A 17932-nucleotide genomic window follows, 5' to 3' on the forward strand; every position below is an offset into this window, starting at 1 on the left:
GCCCATATGCCTTACTTCAGACTTTTGTGTTGTGTTGGGGGCAAGTTACACAGATGCAGTGTCATAATGTCTTCATTTTTTTTTTTTTAAGATTTATTTATTTTTATTGGAAAGGCAGATATACAGAGGAGAAGAGACCGAGAGGAAGATCTTCCATCCGATGGTTCACTCCCTGTGTGACTGCAATGGCTGGAGCTGAGCCAATCCAAAGCCAGGAGCTCTTCTGGGTCTCAAACGAGGGTGCAGAGTCTCAAGGCCTTGGGTTGTCCTCAGCTGCATTCCCAGGTCTCAATCAGGGAGCTGGATGGGAAGTGGGACCACCGGGATTAGAACCGGTGACCATATAGGCTCCTGGCGCATGCAAGGCCAAGGATTCCATCACTGTCTCCCACATGGGTGACAAGGACCTAAGTACCAGCGCCTTCATCCACTTGAAGCAGAGGAGCCAGGCTGAAATATCACATTCAGTTATCCCAAATAGGGGCTTAGTGCACTTTACTACAGTGGTGGCTCCATGAAGATCCTCTTAGGAAAAAAAGTTTTATTTTAGTTTGGAGTTCTGGATCTGGTATCCCAGTAAGATAGATTCTCCAGAATCCTCATCATACATTGGGCTTGCAAATAGAAGTTAGGCGAACTCAGATTAAAAAATGAACACATTATTGTGCCAGTGTTGTATAGTGGGTTAAGCTTCTGCCTGCAACACCAGCCTCTCATGGGTACTGATTCACATCCCAGCTGCTATTTCTTTTTTTAAAGATTTGTTTATGGGGCCCGTGGGCGTGGCCTAGCACCTAAGTCCTTGCCTTGAATGCGCTGGGATCCCATATGGGCGCCGGTTCTAATCCCAGCAGCTGCATTTCCCATCCAGCTCCCTGCTTGTGGCCTGGGAAAGCAGTCGAGGACAGCCCAAAGCCTTGGGACCCTACACCTGTGTGGGAGACCCGGAAGAAGTTCCTGGATCCTGGCTTCCGATCGGCACAGCATTGGCCTTTGTGCTCACTTGGGGAGTGAATCATCAGATGGAAGATCTTCCTCTCTGTCTCTTCCTCTCTGTATATCTGACTTTCCAATAAATAAATAAATAAATAAATAAATCTTAAAAAAAAAAAAAGAAAAACATTTATTTACGGCCCTGAGTGGTAGTCTAGTGGCCAAAGTCCTTGCCTTGCACATGCTGGGATTGCATATGGGCGCTGGTTCATGTCCTGGTGGCCCCATTTCGCATCCAGCTTCTTGCTTGTGGCCTGTGAAAAAGCAATAGAAGATGCCCCAAAGCCTTGCGACCCTGTACCTTTGTGGGAGACCTGAAAGAAACTCCTGGCTTTGGATTGGCTTAGCTCTGGCCAATTCCTGCCACTCGGGGAATGAACGAGTGAGTGAATGGACGATCTTCTTTCTCTATATCTCCTCTTTGTATATCTGACTTTCCAGTTAAAATAAGTCTAGAAACAAAATGTTTGTGCACATGAACATGGCTGCTGTAAGTTTAGAAGTGGTAGCACATGCGACAGATCTTTTTCCTGGTGGTTCACTCCCCAGTTGGCTGTAAGACCGGGACTGTACCAAGATTCTGGAACTTTGATGTCTCCCTCATGGGAGCAGAGTTCTAAGCACTTAGGTCATCTTCACTGCTTTTCCAAGTTCACTAGCAGGGGAGCTGAATCAGAAGCAGAGAAGCTAGGACTTGAAGTGGCGCCCATAGTATGTTGGTGTTGCAGGCAGTAGCTTAACTCGCCCTGCCACAATGCCGCCCTCCCCCACACAAATCCTGTTTCTCTAAATCCCAGCTATTTAGAGTATAGGCAGTTAAGTATGTCAAGTTGAAATTTTCCTCGCTTGTTATCCAAGTAATATTTTATTCTGTTGCGTATGTCAGTTGATTCTCAGCACTGATGGCGATGCAAATGAGTTCCTTTATTCTACTGGATTATTTGAAAGAGTCTTCCTGTTTCATATCATCCCATCATCTTGCTTGCTTGGTTTATTTTTTTTTAAAGATTTATTTTTATTATTATTTTTTTTATTGGAAAGGCGGATATACAGACAGGAGGAGAGACAGAGAGGAAGATCTTCTGTCCAATGATTCACTCCGCAAGTGAGCGCAACGGCCGATGCTATGCCTTCCCGGGTCACAAGCAGGGAGCTGGATGGGAAGTGGGGCTGCTGGGATCAGAACCGGTGCCCATGTGGGATCCTGGGTATGCAAGGCGAGGACCTTAACCACTGCGCCATCTCGCTGGGCCCGCTTGGTTTTTTAGTCTTCCTCATGCTAAGTATAATGTATCGGCTACTTAACGTATCAAATGATTGATTCCGCTGTGTTAACCCTAGTGAGGAAGAGGTACAATATTCATTTCTTTAGGTTGCATGCCTTCTCCCCAGTCTTGTGTATGGTTTGTCAGGGAACTCTAGTCTATTTTTTTTTTCAGTTACCAGACATGCTAGTCAGAGAAAGGACAGTTGTGATTTAAAAATAACTAAAAATGTTGTAACTGTTAAATTTTTTAAATTAATTGACCCTAAAAATTTACTTTGAAGTCTAGTCAATTTGCAAATTAATACTGCGTGAAGCAGTGCATGACTGAGTAATTATGTTGAGCAGGATTGGCAGCTCTACTGTGTTACAGCAACAGTAATACGGATAGTTCTGAAATTGTGATTTAAATGGGAAATTGTCAAGGAAACAGCAAAAGGATCTTTTTAAAACAAACTGATACTGTAATTATTACTGAAATGATATACTGAATATACTTGAAACTATCGATTTATGATTTATTAGCCTTTAAAGCAATGTCTGGGACCCGGCTCGATAGCTTAGTGGCTAAAGTCCTTTCCTTGAACACACCGCGGGATCCCATATGTGTGCTAGTTCTAATCCCGGCAGACCCACTTCCCACCGACCTCCCTGCTTGTGGCCTGGGAAAGCAGTCAAGGATGGCCCAAAGCCTTGGGACCCTGCACACGCATGGGAGACCCAGGAGAAGTTCCTAGTTCCTGTCTTTGGACCGGCTTAGCTCAGGCCGTTGTGGTCACTCAGGGAGTGGATTGGCAGATGAAAGATCTTTCGGTCTTTTCTCCTCTTTGTATATCTGACATTGCAATAAAAACAATTCTGAGCTCATCATGGTAGCCTGCTGACTAAAGTCCTCACCTTGCATACGTTGGGATTGCATATGGATGCCAGTTCTAATCCTGGTGGCCCCGCTTCCCATTCAGCTTACTATGTGGCCTGGGAAAGCAGTTGAGGATGGCCCAAGGCCTTGGGACCCTGCACAAAGGGGGAGAACTGGCTTTGGATCGTCTCAGTGCCAGCCATTGTGGTCACTTGGGGCATGAATCAAGGAACGGAGGATTTTCCTTCTGTATCTCCTCTCCTCCTCTCTGTGTATTTGACTTTAAAAATCTTTAAAAGTAAATAAATAAATAAATCTTTAAGAAAATAAAACAATGTCTGGACCAAAGTCTAAGGAAGGAGGCTGACCTGTGTTTTTTTAGAAGCTTTTATTTTTTCTTTAATTCTTACTTATTTTGTTTATTTGAAAGTTACAGAGATGGAGACATCTGCCATCCTCTGGTTTCATTCCTTAATCAACCATCGCAGTTAGGCTGGGTCGGGTCAAAGCCAAGCAGCTGGGAACTCTGGCTGTTACCTATGTGGGTGGCAAGAACCCAGCTACTTAAATCATTACTTGCTTGCACCAAGAATGCACATTTCCAACAAGCTAGAATGATGCAGAGTGCAGCTGGACTTGAACTCAGGCACACATACAGAGGTGCAGAGTCCCAACTGTGTGGACCATTCTTGGCTGCTTTCACAGGCCATTAAACAGGGACCTTGATCTGACATGGGGCAACCAGGAGTCCAACTGGCGCTCTTGTGGAATCTTGGCACAGTAGATAGCAGTTTCACTTGCTGCGTCACAATACCATCCAAGCTGCAAGTTCTGAGGCAGTGATGGATTATGAAATTAGTATTGTGAATAATAAGTAATATTTTTCTTGACACAGAAAACTGTAATGTATAATGTAAAAAAATAGGCATTGTTTTCTGAAATCCATTTAAATTTCCACACATGTGCTGGGTCTTTTCTGTGGATTACAGTGAAAATAATGGAAGGGCATGGGGTTCTGATAAATTATACTAGAGGTATGGGCTGGAAGTTTGATAGTTGTTGAAATAAGCTGAAATTGATTTGCTGACTTTGGGAAGCAGTAAAAATATTTCAATGGTTTAATTAAAAATTTCGGAATTTGTATTGTCAAAAAGTGATTTTAGAAAGAATTCTGAACATGTAGAACATCCTCTGATACAATGAACAGTTGAATCTGGCATCATTCTTTAATTACCCTTCTGTTTTTGTAAGCATTATTGTTTACTTATTTAATATTATATCAGAAACATAAATATCCCAGCAGTGAATTTTTTTTCTTCTGAATTGTCAACCTGAATTGTGTGTATTTTAGTGTTGTTTAGTGTTGTTTACCACTGCCTAACTGCATGTTGATTTGAATGTTAGTCCAGAAATGCTTGCCTCAGAGTCTCACAGAATGAAGCAGGAGTGGAGAACCTTTTTTCTGCTAAGGGCCAGATGCCTATTTACACTGTGGCTCACAGAACAATCAGGTTAACAATCTGTGGGGCCAGCACCATGGCATCCCATGTGGACATGGGTTCTATTCAGTTCCCTCTCTGTGGCCTGGGAAAGCAACCAAGGGTGGTCCCTGTGGGAGGGCTGGAATGAGCTCCCAGCTTTAGACCCACCCAGCTTTGGGTGTCTTGACCGTTTGGGTTTCAAGCAGCCAGTACCAGATCTCTATCCTCTGTAAATCCCTGCTTTTCAAATAAGAATAAAGAAAATTTTTTTTTTAAAAGATTTATTTATTTATTGGAAAGTCAGATATACAGAGAGGAGGAGAGACAGAGAGGAAGATCTTCCATCTGATTCACTCCCCAAGTGAGTGCAACAGCTGATGCTATGCCAATCCGAAGCCAGGAGCCTCTTCCAGGTCTCCCACACGGGTACAGGGTCCCAAAGCTTTGGGCCATCCTTGACTGCTTTCCCAGGCCACAGGCAGGGAGCTGGATGGGAAGTGTGGCTGCTGGGATTAGAACTGGCGCCCATATGGGATCCCGGGTGTGTAAGGGGAGGACCTTAACCACTGCGCCACCGTGCCGGGCCCTAAAGAAAATTTTTTTTAAGATTTATTTATTTTTTATTACGAAGTCAGATATACAGAGAGGAGTAGGAGACAGAGAGGAAGATCTTCCATCTGATGGGAAATGGAGCTGCCTGGATTAGAACCAATGCTCCTATGGGATTCCAGCATGTTCAAGGTGAGGACTTCAGCTACTAGGCCACACCACCAGGCCCAGAATGAAGAAATTTTTGAATGATTAACCTGCTTGGCATTTATTGGATTTCGAGTCCCACCAGTGGTTGCCTTGGTTGGACCAGATTCAGTAGTTTTGTGGACCTTATAAGACTATGGGCTGCATACTCCAAGAAAAAGTTAACATCCTAGAGTAGATTCAGACTTCTTGTGCAGAATATTAGAGCTTATCAATACAGATTGACAGAAGTATCTACCGTACCCTTAGAGGTACTTTAAGAATTGTGTGAAAAATGCATATTATGGAAAAATTGTGCATGTATTCCAAAAGTTATTGCAGCAACATAAACTTACCTTTTAATTCCATTTTTTTCCTTGAACTTTTGAAGTCCCATCATGTGCTTGTTTGGCAGGTTTTAACTTTGTCCTAAAATACTTGAAATTAATCCTAATGTGATTGCTTTTAGACTAAATTTAGTGGAAGCTTTTGTAGAGGATGCAGAATTGAGGCAGAGTTTACAAGAAGACTTACTTCGTCGGCTCCCAGATCTTAACCGACTTGCCAAGAAATTCCAAAGACAAGCTGCAAATTTGCAAGATTGTTATCGGCTTTATCAGGGTATCAATCAGCTCCCTAATGTTATACAGGCTCTGGAAAAGTACGAAGGTAAAATGTGATTTTGATTTTCTTCTCTGTTGATTCATACAGTATACTTGGAAAATATCTTAGTGCTGCTGACTCCCACTTGGAAACTACTTGTTTTCTAGTAGTTTGCTTACTATGGTAGGGTTTATTGCAAAACCTAGGAACCATGAGGCAAATTAGAATTTTGATTTTTAGAAATGAATTTTAATGAATTGAAATGAATGTTTTTAGAAATGAGTTGTAATAACTTGGCAGATCATATCAACAGTGCTAGTTAAATAGGGTTAACTTGCTAAACACCTAGAACAGCACGTACAATGCCTGTGTTACAGAAGGGTGGGTAATATAGCAGAAACATTAGGAAAGGCTGTCATCACAGCCAATGACCGTCTTAGCCAGTTTCCAAGGATTTCAGGTGCAAATTCAGTCATCCTTCCTTTTGTGAAACAGGGCGGGGTTAGGAGGGAGGTACGTGTTCTGTGTCAGATCAGTATGGGCGTATGGAATACCTTGGCAGCAGGGAGCACCAAATGGAGACTTGGTTATGCTGGTGCGAGGAGCGTGCTGTTACTTAAGTTACTAGAATAAAATGAGAAGTCACATAGGACTTTAGCCCCTAGGCCATGGAACTGGTTTAACTTATTATGCATGGCATTTGCCCTGGACAAACTTAGTTTTAAATTTTAAATGTTTCTGTAACAATATTAGTAACTGTAGCTAACATATAAAACATTTTAATTTTCAGTTAAGCAGTAACATTGGAAAATACTTAAAAATTCTGTATAAGAAAGCTCTCTATTTTCAGAGGTAGACTTAAAAAACTTCAGTATATGATGACAGGATATAAAATAAATATGAATTCAACTTGAATTGTATGATAACTTTTTCGTTACATGTCACCTATAAAAGGTAGCTTGTGTTACAAAAAGTTTTTTTCAGGGACTTGTGCAGGCTAATTCTCCACGTCAAGTGCTACCAGCTAAATGCACACTGGTTCAGGTCCTTGGTCACTCCACTTTTAATCCAGCTTCCTGCATATGGCATGGAAAAGCAGTGGAGGATGGCCCAAAGTCTTGGGACCCTACACGCACATGGGAGATCCGGAAGAAGCTCCTGGCTCTTGGCTTCAGAACAGCTCAGTTCTGGCTGTTGGCAGCTGTTTGGGGAGTGAACCAGTGAATGGAAGATCTCTTCATCTATCTCTGTGTAACTCTGAAATTCAAGTTAAATAGTTTTTTTTTTTTTTAAACTTTTTTGTGTCTCTCTCTTTTTTTTTTAAGATTTATTTATTTTTATTGGAACGTGAGGTATCAAGAGAAGAGGAGAGACAGGGAGGAAGATCTTCCGTCTGATGGTTCATTCCCCAAGTGACCGCAACAACCGATGCTGAGCCAATCCGAATCCAGGAGCTAGGAACCTCCTTCAGGTCTCCCACACAGGTGCAGGGTCCCAAGGCTTTGTGCCGTCCTCGACTGCTTTCCCATGCCACAGGCAGGGAGCTGGATGGGAAGTGGGGCTGCCAGGATTAGAACTGGCACCCATATGGGATCCTGGCGAGTTCAGGGTGAGAACTTTAGCTGCTAGGCCACGCCGCTGGACCACTTCTGTGCCTCTTCTTTAGTCTTGTTAAATTTAAGAGCCCTTGTGTTTACTTCTACCACAGTGGAAAACAAATGGATCTTTATTTATTCCTTCCTAGAAAGGCAGACAAAAACAGAGGCAGTAAAAGAAAGATCAATTCTGTGTCTGCTGGTTAACTCTGGAGATGTTGCATCTGGGAACGGCCAAAGCCAGGAACTCCATCTGGGTTTCCCATTTGGGTGGGAGGGACTCATTCTTGGGCCGATCTGTTGTCTTCCTAAGCACATTGGCAGGAAGCTGGATTAGAAGTTTACTTGCCATGTCTCATATCAGTACTCTGATATGTGCTATGGGCATCTTAAGCAGGATTTACTTGTACAACACAATACCTGCCTCCTAAAAATAGATCTTTAAACTTTGTTTCCATTTTCTTTAGTTGTGACATGGGCAGTCACTTACCCATGTTCCTTGTTTTGCTCATGAAATTTTTGTTAGCTTTTTGTGATTTTGTATCCTTGGTTAGGTTTCAACAGAATCAGCTGGAAACATGATTGACAAGTATGGAGGGTAGAATTAGTCTAGTCATGAAGATAGGTTCTCGCGCTCTCTTTTTTTCTTTTTTTATAAGATCTATTTATTTTTATTACAAAGTCAGAAACACAAAGAGGAGGAGAGACAGAGAGGAAGATCTTCTATCCGATGATTCACTCCCCAAGTGACCACAACGGCTGGCGCTGTGCTGATCCAAAGCCGGGAACCAGGAACCTCTTCCGAGTCTCCCACGTGGGTGCAGGGTCCCAAGGCTTTGGGCCGTCCTCGACTGCTTTCCCAAACTACCAGCAGAAAGCTGGATGGGAAGTTGGGCAGCCAAGACATGAACCGGCGCTTGTATGGGATCCTGGTGCATGCATCACGATCTCTTCTGTCTCCTTCTCTCCCACTAGGGTATTGCACCAAGCCCAAGTGCAATTTTGAAACTCAATGTGGGACCCAACGTAATGGCTCAATGGCTAAATCCTGTCTTTGCGTGTGTTGGTATCCCATATGGTGGGTGTTTCCTCTCCTGGCTGCTCACTTCTTGTTTGTGGCCTGGAAAAGCAGTAATCAATGGCCAAAGCCTTGGGGTCGCATACCCTTGTGGGAGACCTGAAGGATGCTTAAAGCTTCTGCGTTCAGAAAAGTTCAGCTCTGGCTGTTGTAGACATTTGGGGAATAAACCAATGATTAGGGATCCTTCTCTCTGTCTCCTCTCCTTAAATCTTGCTGCTTTTTAAATAAAAATACTTTTTTTTATTATTAAGAAATTTGATGTCAAGTATAGATTTTGCATCTGCTGATTCACTCCTTAGATGGTTGCAACAGCCATTGCTGGTATAGGTTGATGCCGGGAAGCCAGGAGCTTTATCTTGGTCTCCCATGTTGGTGGTAGAGTTCCAAATACTTGGACTGTCTTCCCCAGGTTTTCCTAATCAATTAATAGGGAGTTAAATTGGAAATGGAGCATCTTGAACATGAACAGGAACCCATATTGGATGTTGGCTTCACAGGCAGTGGGCTTTACCCAGTGTGACCCAGTTCTGGCCCTTCCAGGTACATTTTGAAGTACTCTGGTTTTTATATATATATATATATATATATATATATATATATATATTTTGCCATGAATACATACATCTGACAAGGATTAACTTGTAAATTAGGCACAATAAGAGGTTAACAGTAACTGATAATGTTAAGGTAGAATACAGTAATCTAATAAAAATGTTTTAAATGTGGGTTTTCAGGTTGTGTTTTTGGACCATCGTCATTCTTCTCGTGAAGTAGATGGCGGTACTTACATGTGAGATGAGTGTGCTGTGATGTATTATTAAACCATTGTTGAGATGACACATCCACTTTGCTTGTTTGGATTATAGAACCCTCCCAATGTTGATGGTTGAGGATCCCTAGTAGTTGAAGATGTTTTTGTTTTTTATTTTTGCCAAAATTTGCAAGAACATTGCAGTCAGAAGTTGCTGTGCCTTTGAACTCATTGATGGTTTTCTGGCCAGGAAAGTTACAACCCTTGGTGATGTTTAATGCTGCATTTCATCTGAGGATCATATTGTGTAAGTTGAAATGCTTCACTGGATGTGACATTGCTGGTTCTGCCCACTTCATCATTTTCTGTAGCTGTCCCAAAAAGTTCTAGGAGGTCATCATTTGTCAACACGACTCGATGAAGCTTGATGTGTTCTGCTTCGCCAAGCAGGTCAACAGATCCTTCACCAACTTGGCTTGCTGCCTGAATGACTTTTCTGCCTTCTCCACTGCCCTTGGAGAATTCTTAGAATCATTAGCAGTTTCACATGGTGTTCCACCAACCACTTGGAGTTTCTGGTTTCTGATTCACTTTGTAGCTCTTTTTTTTAAAGATTTATTTATTTGTTTTTTAAAAAGAGTTTCCATCTTTGCAACAACTTTTTATTATTATCTGATTTAAATGTTAATCACTTAATAATACTGGAAGGTATTTTTTTAAATTAATTTTTTCATTGGAAAGGCGGATATACAGAGAGGAGAAACAGAAAGGAAGATCTTCCGTCCGATGATTCACTCCCCAAGTGAGCGCAACGGCTGATGCTATGCCGATCTGAAGCCAGGAGCCTCTTCTGGGTCTCCCACGTGGGTGCAGGGTCCCAAAGCTTTGGGCCGTCCTTGACTGCTTTCCCAGGCTACAAGCAGGGAGTTGGATGGGAAGCGGGGCTGCTGAGATTAGAACCGGCGCCCATATGGGATCCCGGGTGTGCAAGGCGAGGACTTAACCACTGCGCCATCGCGTTGGGCCCTATTTATTTATTTTTTAAAGATTTATTCATTTTTATTACAAAGTCAGATATACAGAGAGGAGGAGAGAGAGGAAGATCTTTGTGTAATGATTCACTCCCCAAGTGACTGCAACGGCTGGTGCTGTGCCGATCCGAAGCCAGGAGCTAGGAACCTCCTCCAGGTCTCCTACATGGGTGCAGGGTCCCAAGGCTTTGGGCTGTCCTCAGCTGCTTTCCCAAGTCACAGGTAGGGAGCTGGATGGGAAGTGGGGCCACCAGTATTAGAACCAGCACCCATACAGGATCCCAGTGTGTGCTAGGTGAGGACTTTAATCACTGCGCTATCGTGCTGGGCCACACTCTGTTACATCCTCAGTGGAGGTGAAGGTTTTGCTTTATTTCTGTTCAATTTTCACAGACGGAAGATTCGTTCTTATCTAAATCTTAACAGCGTGATTTTCAGCGTGTTTTTTCTTGTTAATCAAGTACTTACTTAAAGGAAGCCCTGTATTACTTTTCTTTGGCATACCTGAAAGCTAACTTCACTTTTCTTGCACTTTCGGGTCATTATTATGTAAAGTAAGAATTACTTGAACAAAAACACTGAGGTATTACAGAAGCAGAACTGGTAGCTGATGTCACTATGGGTAGATACAGAGTATAGGCAGAGGGGCAATTCACGTTCCAAACAAAAAGGCAGGAGGCAGCCTGAAATTTCTCTCTACTACTCAAGTTTATGAACAGTTTAAAATGAATTGCTTGTATCTGTAATTTATGTTTTATATATTCAGACCACTGATTTGGGAGAATTAGAAGGAAAATTGCTGTATTCAAGAAACATGTTAACAGCTCCCCCCACCCCTACCCCTCAACAGAAAAAAGAATGTGCTCTGCACATTCCTGGGGGCGGGAATCTCACACCCTGAAATAACTATGGGAGTATCTAATACAAAATCATACATAAAGAATCTTTTAAAATAGTATGTTATATTAGAAAATATATTCTGACGTCTTGTACTTTTTATGTATTGATTGATTTTTCTTAGAAAATAGATTAATAGAGGAGAGACAGAAAGATCTTCCATTCCCTTGCTCACTCCTCAAGTGGTCACAACGGCCGACCGTAGTTGAGTCAGTCTGAAGCCAGGAGCTTTTTCCATGTCTTTCACACGACTGTAGGGTCTCAGGGTTTAGACTGTCTCTGAGTGTTTTCCTAGCCCATAGCAGGCACATGGAAGGGAAGTGGAGCAACTGGGATACGAACTGGTGCCCATATGGGATGCTGGTGCGTGCAGGGTGAAGAGTTTAGCCACTAGATTGTCACACTTGGCCCCTGGATTTATTTGATTGTATTTTTATTTTTTTAAAGATTTATTTATTTTTATTGGAAAGTGGAAATACAGAGAGGAGGACAAAGATCTTCTGTTCCTTGATTCAATCCCAGGTGGCTGCAACCGCCAGAGCTGAGCTGATCCAAAGCCAGGAGCCAGGAGCTTGTTCCATGACTTTGGGCCATACTCGACTGGGTCCCAAGGCTTTGGATCGTCCTCGACTGCTTTCCCAGGCCACAACTGGGGAGCTGGATGGCAAGTGCAGATGTCGGGATAATAACTGGCGCCCATATGGTTTCCTAGTGTGTACAACGCAAGGACTTTAGCCACTAGGCTACCTTGTCAGGCATATAATTTTGGTTTTTAAATAGACTTCTAAGTTATTCTAGGAAAAGCTGAAAGTACTCTGAGTAAATAAACAGCAGGGGGCAGCAATAGCATAAAAGTATGTTGAGTGGTTAAAATTTTTCTTTAAGCCTTAGAACAATCAGCTTTCTGAAAAGGTACACTTCACCTCTTATTCCTCATATACCTTTTTTCCTTTGAGAGATTTCTTTCTTTTTACTTAAAAGGCAGATATACAGACAGGAGATGAAACGGAGAGGAATATCTTTCATCCAATGATTCACTCCCCAAAATGGTTGCAGTGGCTAGAGCTGAGGCAATGTGAAGCCATGATCTTGGAGCCTCTTCTGGGTCTCCCACGTGGGTGCAGGGTCCCAAGGCTTTGGGTCTTGCTTTCCCAGTTGCTTTCCCAGGCAACAAGCAGAGAGCTAGATGGGAAGTGGGGCAGCAGGGGTTAGACCCGATGTCCATATGAGATTCTGGGTGCATGCAAGGTGAGATTTTTTAGACACTGAGCTACTGTGCCTCACCCATTCTTCATATATCTTAAAGTTGAAAAAGCTGTTATGGGCCCAGCGTGGTAGCTTACTGGCTAAACTCACCTTATACGTGCCAGGATCCCGTATGGGTGCCAGTTCGTGTCCTGGTGACCCTGCTTCCTGTCAGTTCCCTGCTTGTGGCTGGGAAAGCCATTGAGGACTGTGCAAAGCCTTTGGACCCTACACCCACGTGAGAAACCCAGAAGAAGTTCCTGGCTCCTGGCTTTGGATTGGCGCAGCACAGACCATGCTGTTTGCTTGAGTAGTGAATTATTGGACAGAAGATCTTCCTGTTTGTCTCTCCTTTATATATCTGACTTTCCGATAAAAATAAAATCTTTAAAAAAAAAAAGCTGTTGTGAAATCTGAATTAGCAGTGTTGTACATATTTGAGTATATTTCTCACAGTAATTGAATCAACTTCAAGTATTTATTTTTTACTGTTTTTATTGTAACTTATTATAATGATGAGGTGCATAATACTACCTTCTCCCTTCATCCCTTTGGTTGTCAGAATTTGTTTAAGTTCCTCCCCAAGTCCCTATACTTCATATTTCTTCCTTCTTTTATTGAACCCTATGGTAATCTTTGTTGGCACATTTTTTGAAAAGATTCATTTACTTATTTTGAATGGTAGATTTATGGAGAGGGAAAGAGAAAGAAGGGCCTTCCATCCATTGATTCTTTCGCCAAATGACTGCAATGGCTAGAGGACTGACTTGTGAGGGGGCCCTCAGGGCATTTGTTCCTAATAGTGATCAGAAGAAACAATATCTTTGACCTCTTCACATGGCAAACATTTGTATACCCATCATTTATACTCGGCTTTCCCGCATAAAGCATAGTGGAAATACAGGGGCCTTTAAAGCAGCTACACAGCTAAGGCTTACTCTAATTACATGATAGCTTGGTCTGATTGTCTCAAAAGCATGTATACCTTGGTGTGCCATCAGATGAACTGATCACAGCCTCTGTGATTCGCTGCTGTGCTTCCCTATTCACCAGTGAGCCATGGGAAGTCACCAGGCGTTGTAGCACAACAGACATTATGTGGGCTAAGTGTTGTTTATGGTCTGTCTAAATAGCGTTTCACACATAGGTACTATTTCCTAAATATGTGTTAATGTTGTTGTGATTAATAACAAAGCATACATTCTTAAAACAGTTTTGCTGACTTGACAGTAGCTGTTCATCTTTTAAGTAGAAGCTGCTAAAATTTCAGGAGAAATATAGGAAAATTTTCTTTGCAGTGAAATGCAGTGTACTATGGAACACTTGCAAAATTTTTTGTACTGGAATGTCAGATATATAGAGAAGAGCAGAGACTGAGAGAAAGATCTGTCTACTGATTCATTCCCCAGATTGCTGCAATGGCTGAAGCTGAGCTGATCCAAAGCCAGGAGCCTGGAACGTCTTTTGGGTCTCCAATGCGAGTACAAGGTCCCAAGGCTTTGGGCTGTCCGCGAACTGCTTTCCCAGGCCACAGGCAGGGAGCTGGATGGGAAGTGGGGTGACTGGGGCACAAACTGGTGCTCATATGGGATCCCGGCATGTTCAAGCGAGGAGTTTAGTCACTAGAGTACTGCACTGGGCCCCACTTTCAGAATTCTAAGGAAAAGTATTGGTAATCGAAATGAAATCATGTGTTACAGCATTAATAATGCATAGTGATTCATTTTTTTTAAAGATTTATTTTTATTATTTTTTCATTGGAAAGGAGGATATACAGAGAGGAGAATCTTCTGTCTGATGAGTCACTCCCCAAGTGAGTGCAACGGCTGATGCTATGCCGATCTGAAGCCAGGAGCCTCTTCTGGGTCTCCCACGCAGGTGCAGGGTCCCAAAGCTTTGGGCCGTCCTTGACTGCTTTCCCGGGCCACAGGCAGGGAGCTGGAAGGGAAGCGGGGCTGCCGGGATAGAACCGGCGCCCATATGGGATCCCGGGCGTGCAAGGCGAGGACCTTAACCACTGCGCCACCGCGCCGGGCCCGTGATTCATTTTTTTTAAAAAGATTTATTTAGTTTCATTGCAAAGTCAAATTAATATATATTTAGGAGGAGAGACAGAGAGGAAGGTCTTCTGTCCGTTGGTTCACTCCCCAGCAACCCCAATGGCTAGAGCTGAGCTGATCTGAAGCCAGAAGCCAGGAATTTTTTCCAGGTATCCCATGTGGGTGCAGGGTCCCAAGGCTTTGGGTCATCTTCGACTGCTTTCCCAGGCCGCAAGCAGGGAGCTGGATGGGAAATGGGGCTGCCAGAATTAGAACCAGCACCCATATGGGATCCTGGTGCTTTCAAGGCAAGGACTTTAACCACTAGGCTACCGCGCATGTCCCTAGTGATTGTTGATGAAGTGTTTCAATTGTTTACTCAGTGTGTGTGTGTGTGTGTGTGTGTGTGTGTGTGTTAAGGTTTATTTAATTTTATTGAAAAGGCAGAGTCACAGAGAGGAGACTGGCTTTTCGTTTGCTGGTTCACTCCCCAAATGGCCTAGTGGCCATTGCTGAGCTAAACTGTAGCCAGGAGTTTCTTTCAGTTTTCCATGTGGGTGCAGAGTCTCAAGGACTTGAGCCAGCCTCTGCGGCTTCACCAGGCCATAAGCAGCAAGCTGGTTGGGAAGTGTAGCAGCCAGGATACAAGCCTGCCCTGGTACTCATAGGTAGAGGATTAATTTGTTGAGCCACCATACCAGCTCTTAAGTGTTTTATAGGTATTTCATTTATTCATCTGGATTTCTGTTGCTGAGACTCCATGGAACAGATTTGGAAAAGCTATTCAGGATAATATGTGTTAGCTAAGCCATTAGGCAGCAGTATTAAAATTGGCACTGGGTTTCTACCCAATTTATTTATTTATTTTTAAAAGATCTATTTGTTTGAAAGGTGGAATGAAGGGAGAGGGATCTTCCATCCATTGGTTCATTCCCCAGTGGCTGCAGTGGCCAGGGCTGAGTCAGACTCAAGGCAGCAGGCTGGAGCACCATCAGGCTCTCCCACCTGAATGGCTCACACCAAGTAATTTTAGCAGCCTCTGCAGGGAGCAGGATGTGAAGTCAGGTCCCCAGTACTGGAGACAGAATCCATGTGGAATGCTGACATCACAGGCAGTGGCTGATCCCACTGCACCATGCCGGCTCTTCTCTGCTTTTCTCATTACACACTGTGTTGCTTCGCTTACTCCTTACATCATGTATGGGTACTCTTAACTAAGTTATGTTTTTTTCTTTTAAATGTGAAACACTTGATGGATTTGTCTTATCCGTGCACAAAGGGCTGCCAATCTTCTCTATCTTGTTTTCAAGATTTATTTATTTTTATTGTGAAGTCAGATATATAGATAAGAGGAGAGATAGTGAGGAAGATCTTCGTCTAATGATTACACTCCCGAAGTGACTGTAACAGCTGGTGCTGTGCTAATCTAAAGCCGGGAGGGAGGAACTTCCTCTAGGTCTCCCATGTGGGTGCAGGGTCCCAAAGCTTTGGGCTGTCCTCAGCTGCTTTCTCAGGCCAGAATCAGGGAGTTGGGTGGGAAGCGGGGCTGCAAGGATTAGAACTGACACCCGTATGGGATCCCAGTGCATTCAAGGCAAGGACTTTAGCCGGTATGATATCGTGCCTGGCCCTCTTGTGTAAGCTTTTTTTGCCAGTGTTAATTGGAACACTGTGTTATTTGTGGAAATTAATGATAAAAGTTATTAGAGGTCTTATTTTGATGCTTTCGACTTTGGGTTATTAAGTCTAGAAGAGGGGCCTGGCGAGATAGTGTAGTGGCTAAAGTCCTCACCTTGCACGCGCCGGGATCCCATATGGGTGCCGGTTCTAAACTTGGTGGCCCTGCTTCCCATCCAGCTCCCTGCTTCTGGCCTGGAAAAGCAGTCAAGAATGGCCCAAAGCCTTGGGACCCTGCACCCACGTGGGAGACCCAGAAGAAGTTCCTGGATCCTGGCTTCGGATTGGCATAGCATTGGCTGTTGCGCTCACTTGAGGAGTGAATCATCAGATGGGAGATTTTCCTCTCTCTTCTTCTCTCTGTATATCTGACTTTCCAATAAATAAATAAACCTTTAAAAATATATATATATATATATATAAATCTTAAAAAAAATCTAGAAGAGATGAAATTTATTTAGCTGTAATTAAGGTACTGTTTTTAAAGCTTTGGTTCTTTTGAAGGCAGGTACAGATAAGCAGTGAGGGTAGTATTTCTATTAGTGGGAGGCTGAGTGCTGGACCATTGATTTCTGTGAAATGAATTGAGTGTGGAATGCATTTGTATTTAGACAGCTGAGTAAATAGTGATTTTGGAAACCTACTGACCAATGAAAATATAAGAGAATGTTTATTTTGATCCAAACAAGTTTTGAAGTCTTGAATATGAGGTGTAACCAGAAAGTGCATAAAACGTTGTTTATTGTGGAAAAGCTACGTGAATATAAAAGTTTATGCCCCAAATAACTTGTTTTAGTTCCATGAATTTTGTGACATATCCTCATAATTATGATTTTTTTTTTTATCAAACCTGCTGATTTTATTTCAAACTCTCATTGTCAGAAACCTTGTATTTTTAGAAATGACACATTTTCTTCTACTTTTCTTCTTACTTTGTTTTAGGAAAACACCAGGCCTTGTTGTTGGCAATTTTTGTCACTCCCCTTACTGATCTTCGTTCTGATTTCTCCAAGTTTCAGGAAATGATAGAAACAACATTAGATATGGATCAGGTAAGCAGTATATATACATATAAATATATATTTTTAAAGATTTATTTATTTTTATTGGTAACTCAGCTATACAGATAGGAAGATCTTCTGTCCGATGATTCATTCCCCAAGTGACCACAACAGCTGGTGCTGTGCTGATCTGAAGCCAGGAGCCAGGAGCCTCCTCCCAGTCTCCCACACGGGTGCAGGGTCCCAAGGCTTTGGGCCATCCTCGACTGCTTTCCCAGGCCACAAGCAGGAAGCTGAATGGGAAGTGGAGCAGTCAGAATTAGAACCGGTGCCCATATGGGATCCATGGCACGTTCAGGGTGAGAACTTTAGCTGCTAGGCCATGCTGCCAGGCCCAAGTTGTACTAATTTTGAGCAACAGTTTGTGTATAAAATGGAGTAGTTTCTGAAATATTTTAAAGCATCCTTGGGCCCCTACGCTGTGGATTAATCAGCTAAATTCTCACTTTGCAAGTGCCGGAATCCCTTAAGAGCACTGGTTTGCATCCTTGGTGTTCTACTTTCCATCCAGTTCTGTTTTTGTGGCCTGGGAAAGCAGTAGAGGAAAACCCAAAGCCTTGGGACTCTGTACCCACCTGGGTGACTGGGAGAACACTGGGGGTTCCTGGCTCCTGGATTAA

At 43.0% G+C, this 17932-nt stretch overlaps 1 protein-coding gene across 1 annotated transcript in view; it reads left to right on the forward strand.

Annotated features, from left to right (window-relative positions):
* Nucleotides 1-17932, forward strand: part of MSH2 (mutS homolog 2) — a 65132-nt gene that overhangs the window by 15433 nt on the left and 31767 nt on the right. The window contains exons 7-8 of the mRNA XM_040993692.1: nt 5802-6001; nt 17194-17303. Coding sequence (XP_040849626.1) covers nt 5802-6001; nt 17194-17303 — 310 coding nt within the window. The remainder of the gene's footprint in view (nt 1-5801; nt 6002-17193; nt 17304-17932) is intronic.

The sequence above is a fragment of the Ochotona curzoniae genome, unplaced genomic scaffold (genome assembly GCF_017591425.1).
Source record: "Ochotona curzoniae isolate NIBS_2020 unplaced genomic scaffold, NIBS_Ocur_1.0 contig_883, whole genome shotgun sequence".
NCBI lineage: Eukaryota > Metazoa > Chordata > Mammalia > Lagomorpha > Ochotonidae > Ochotona > Ochotona curzoniae.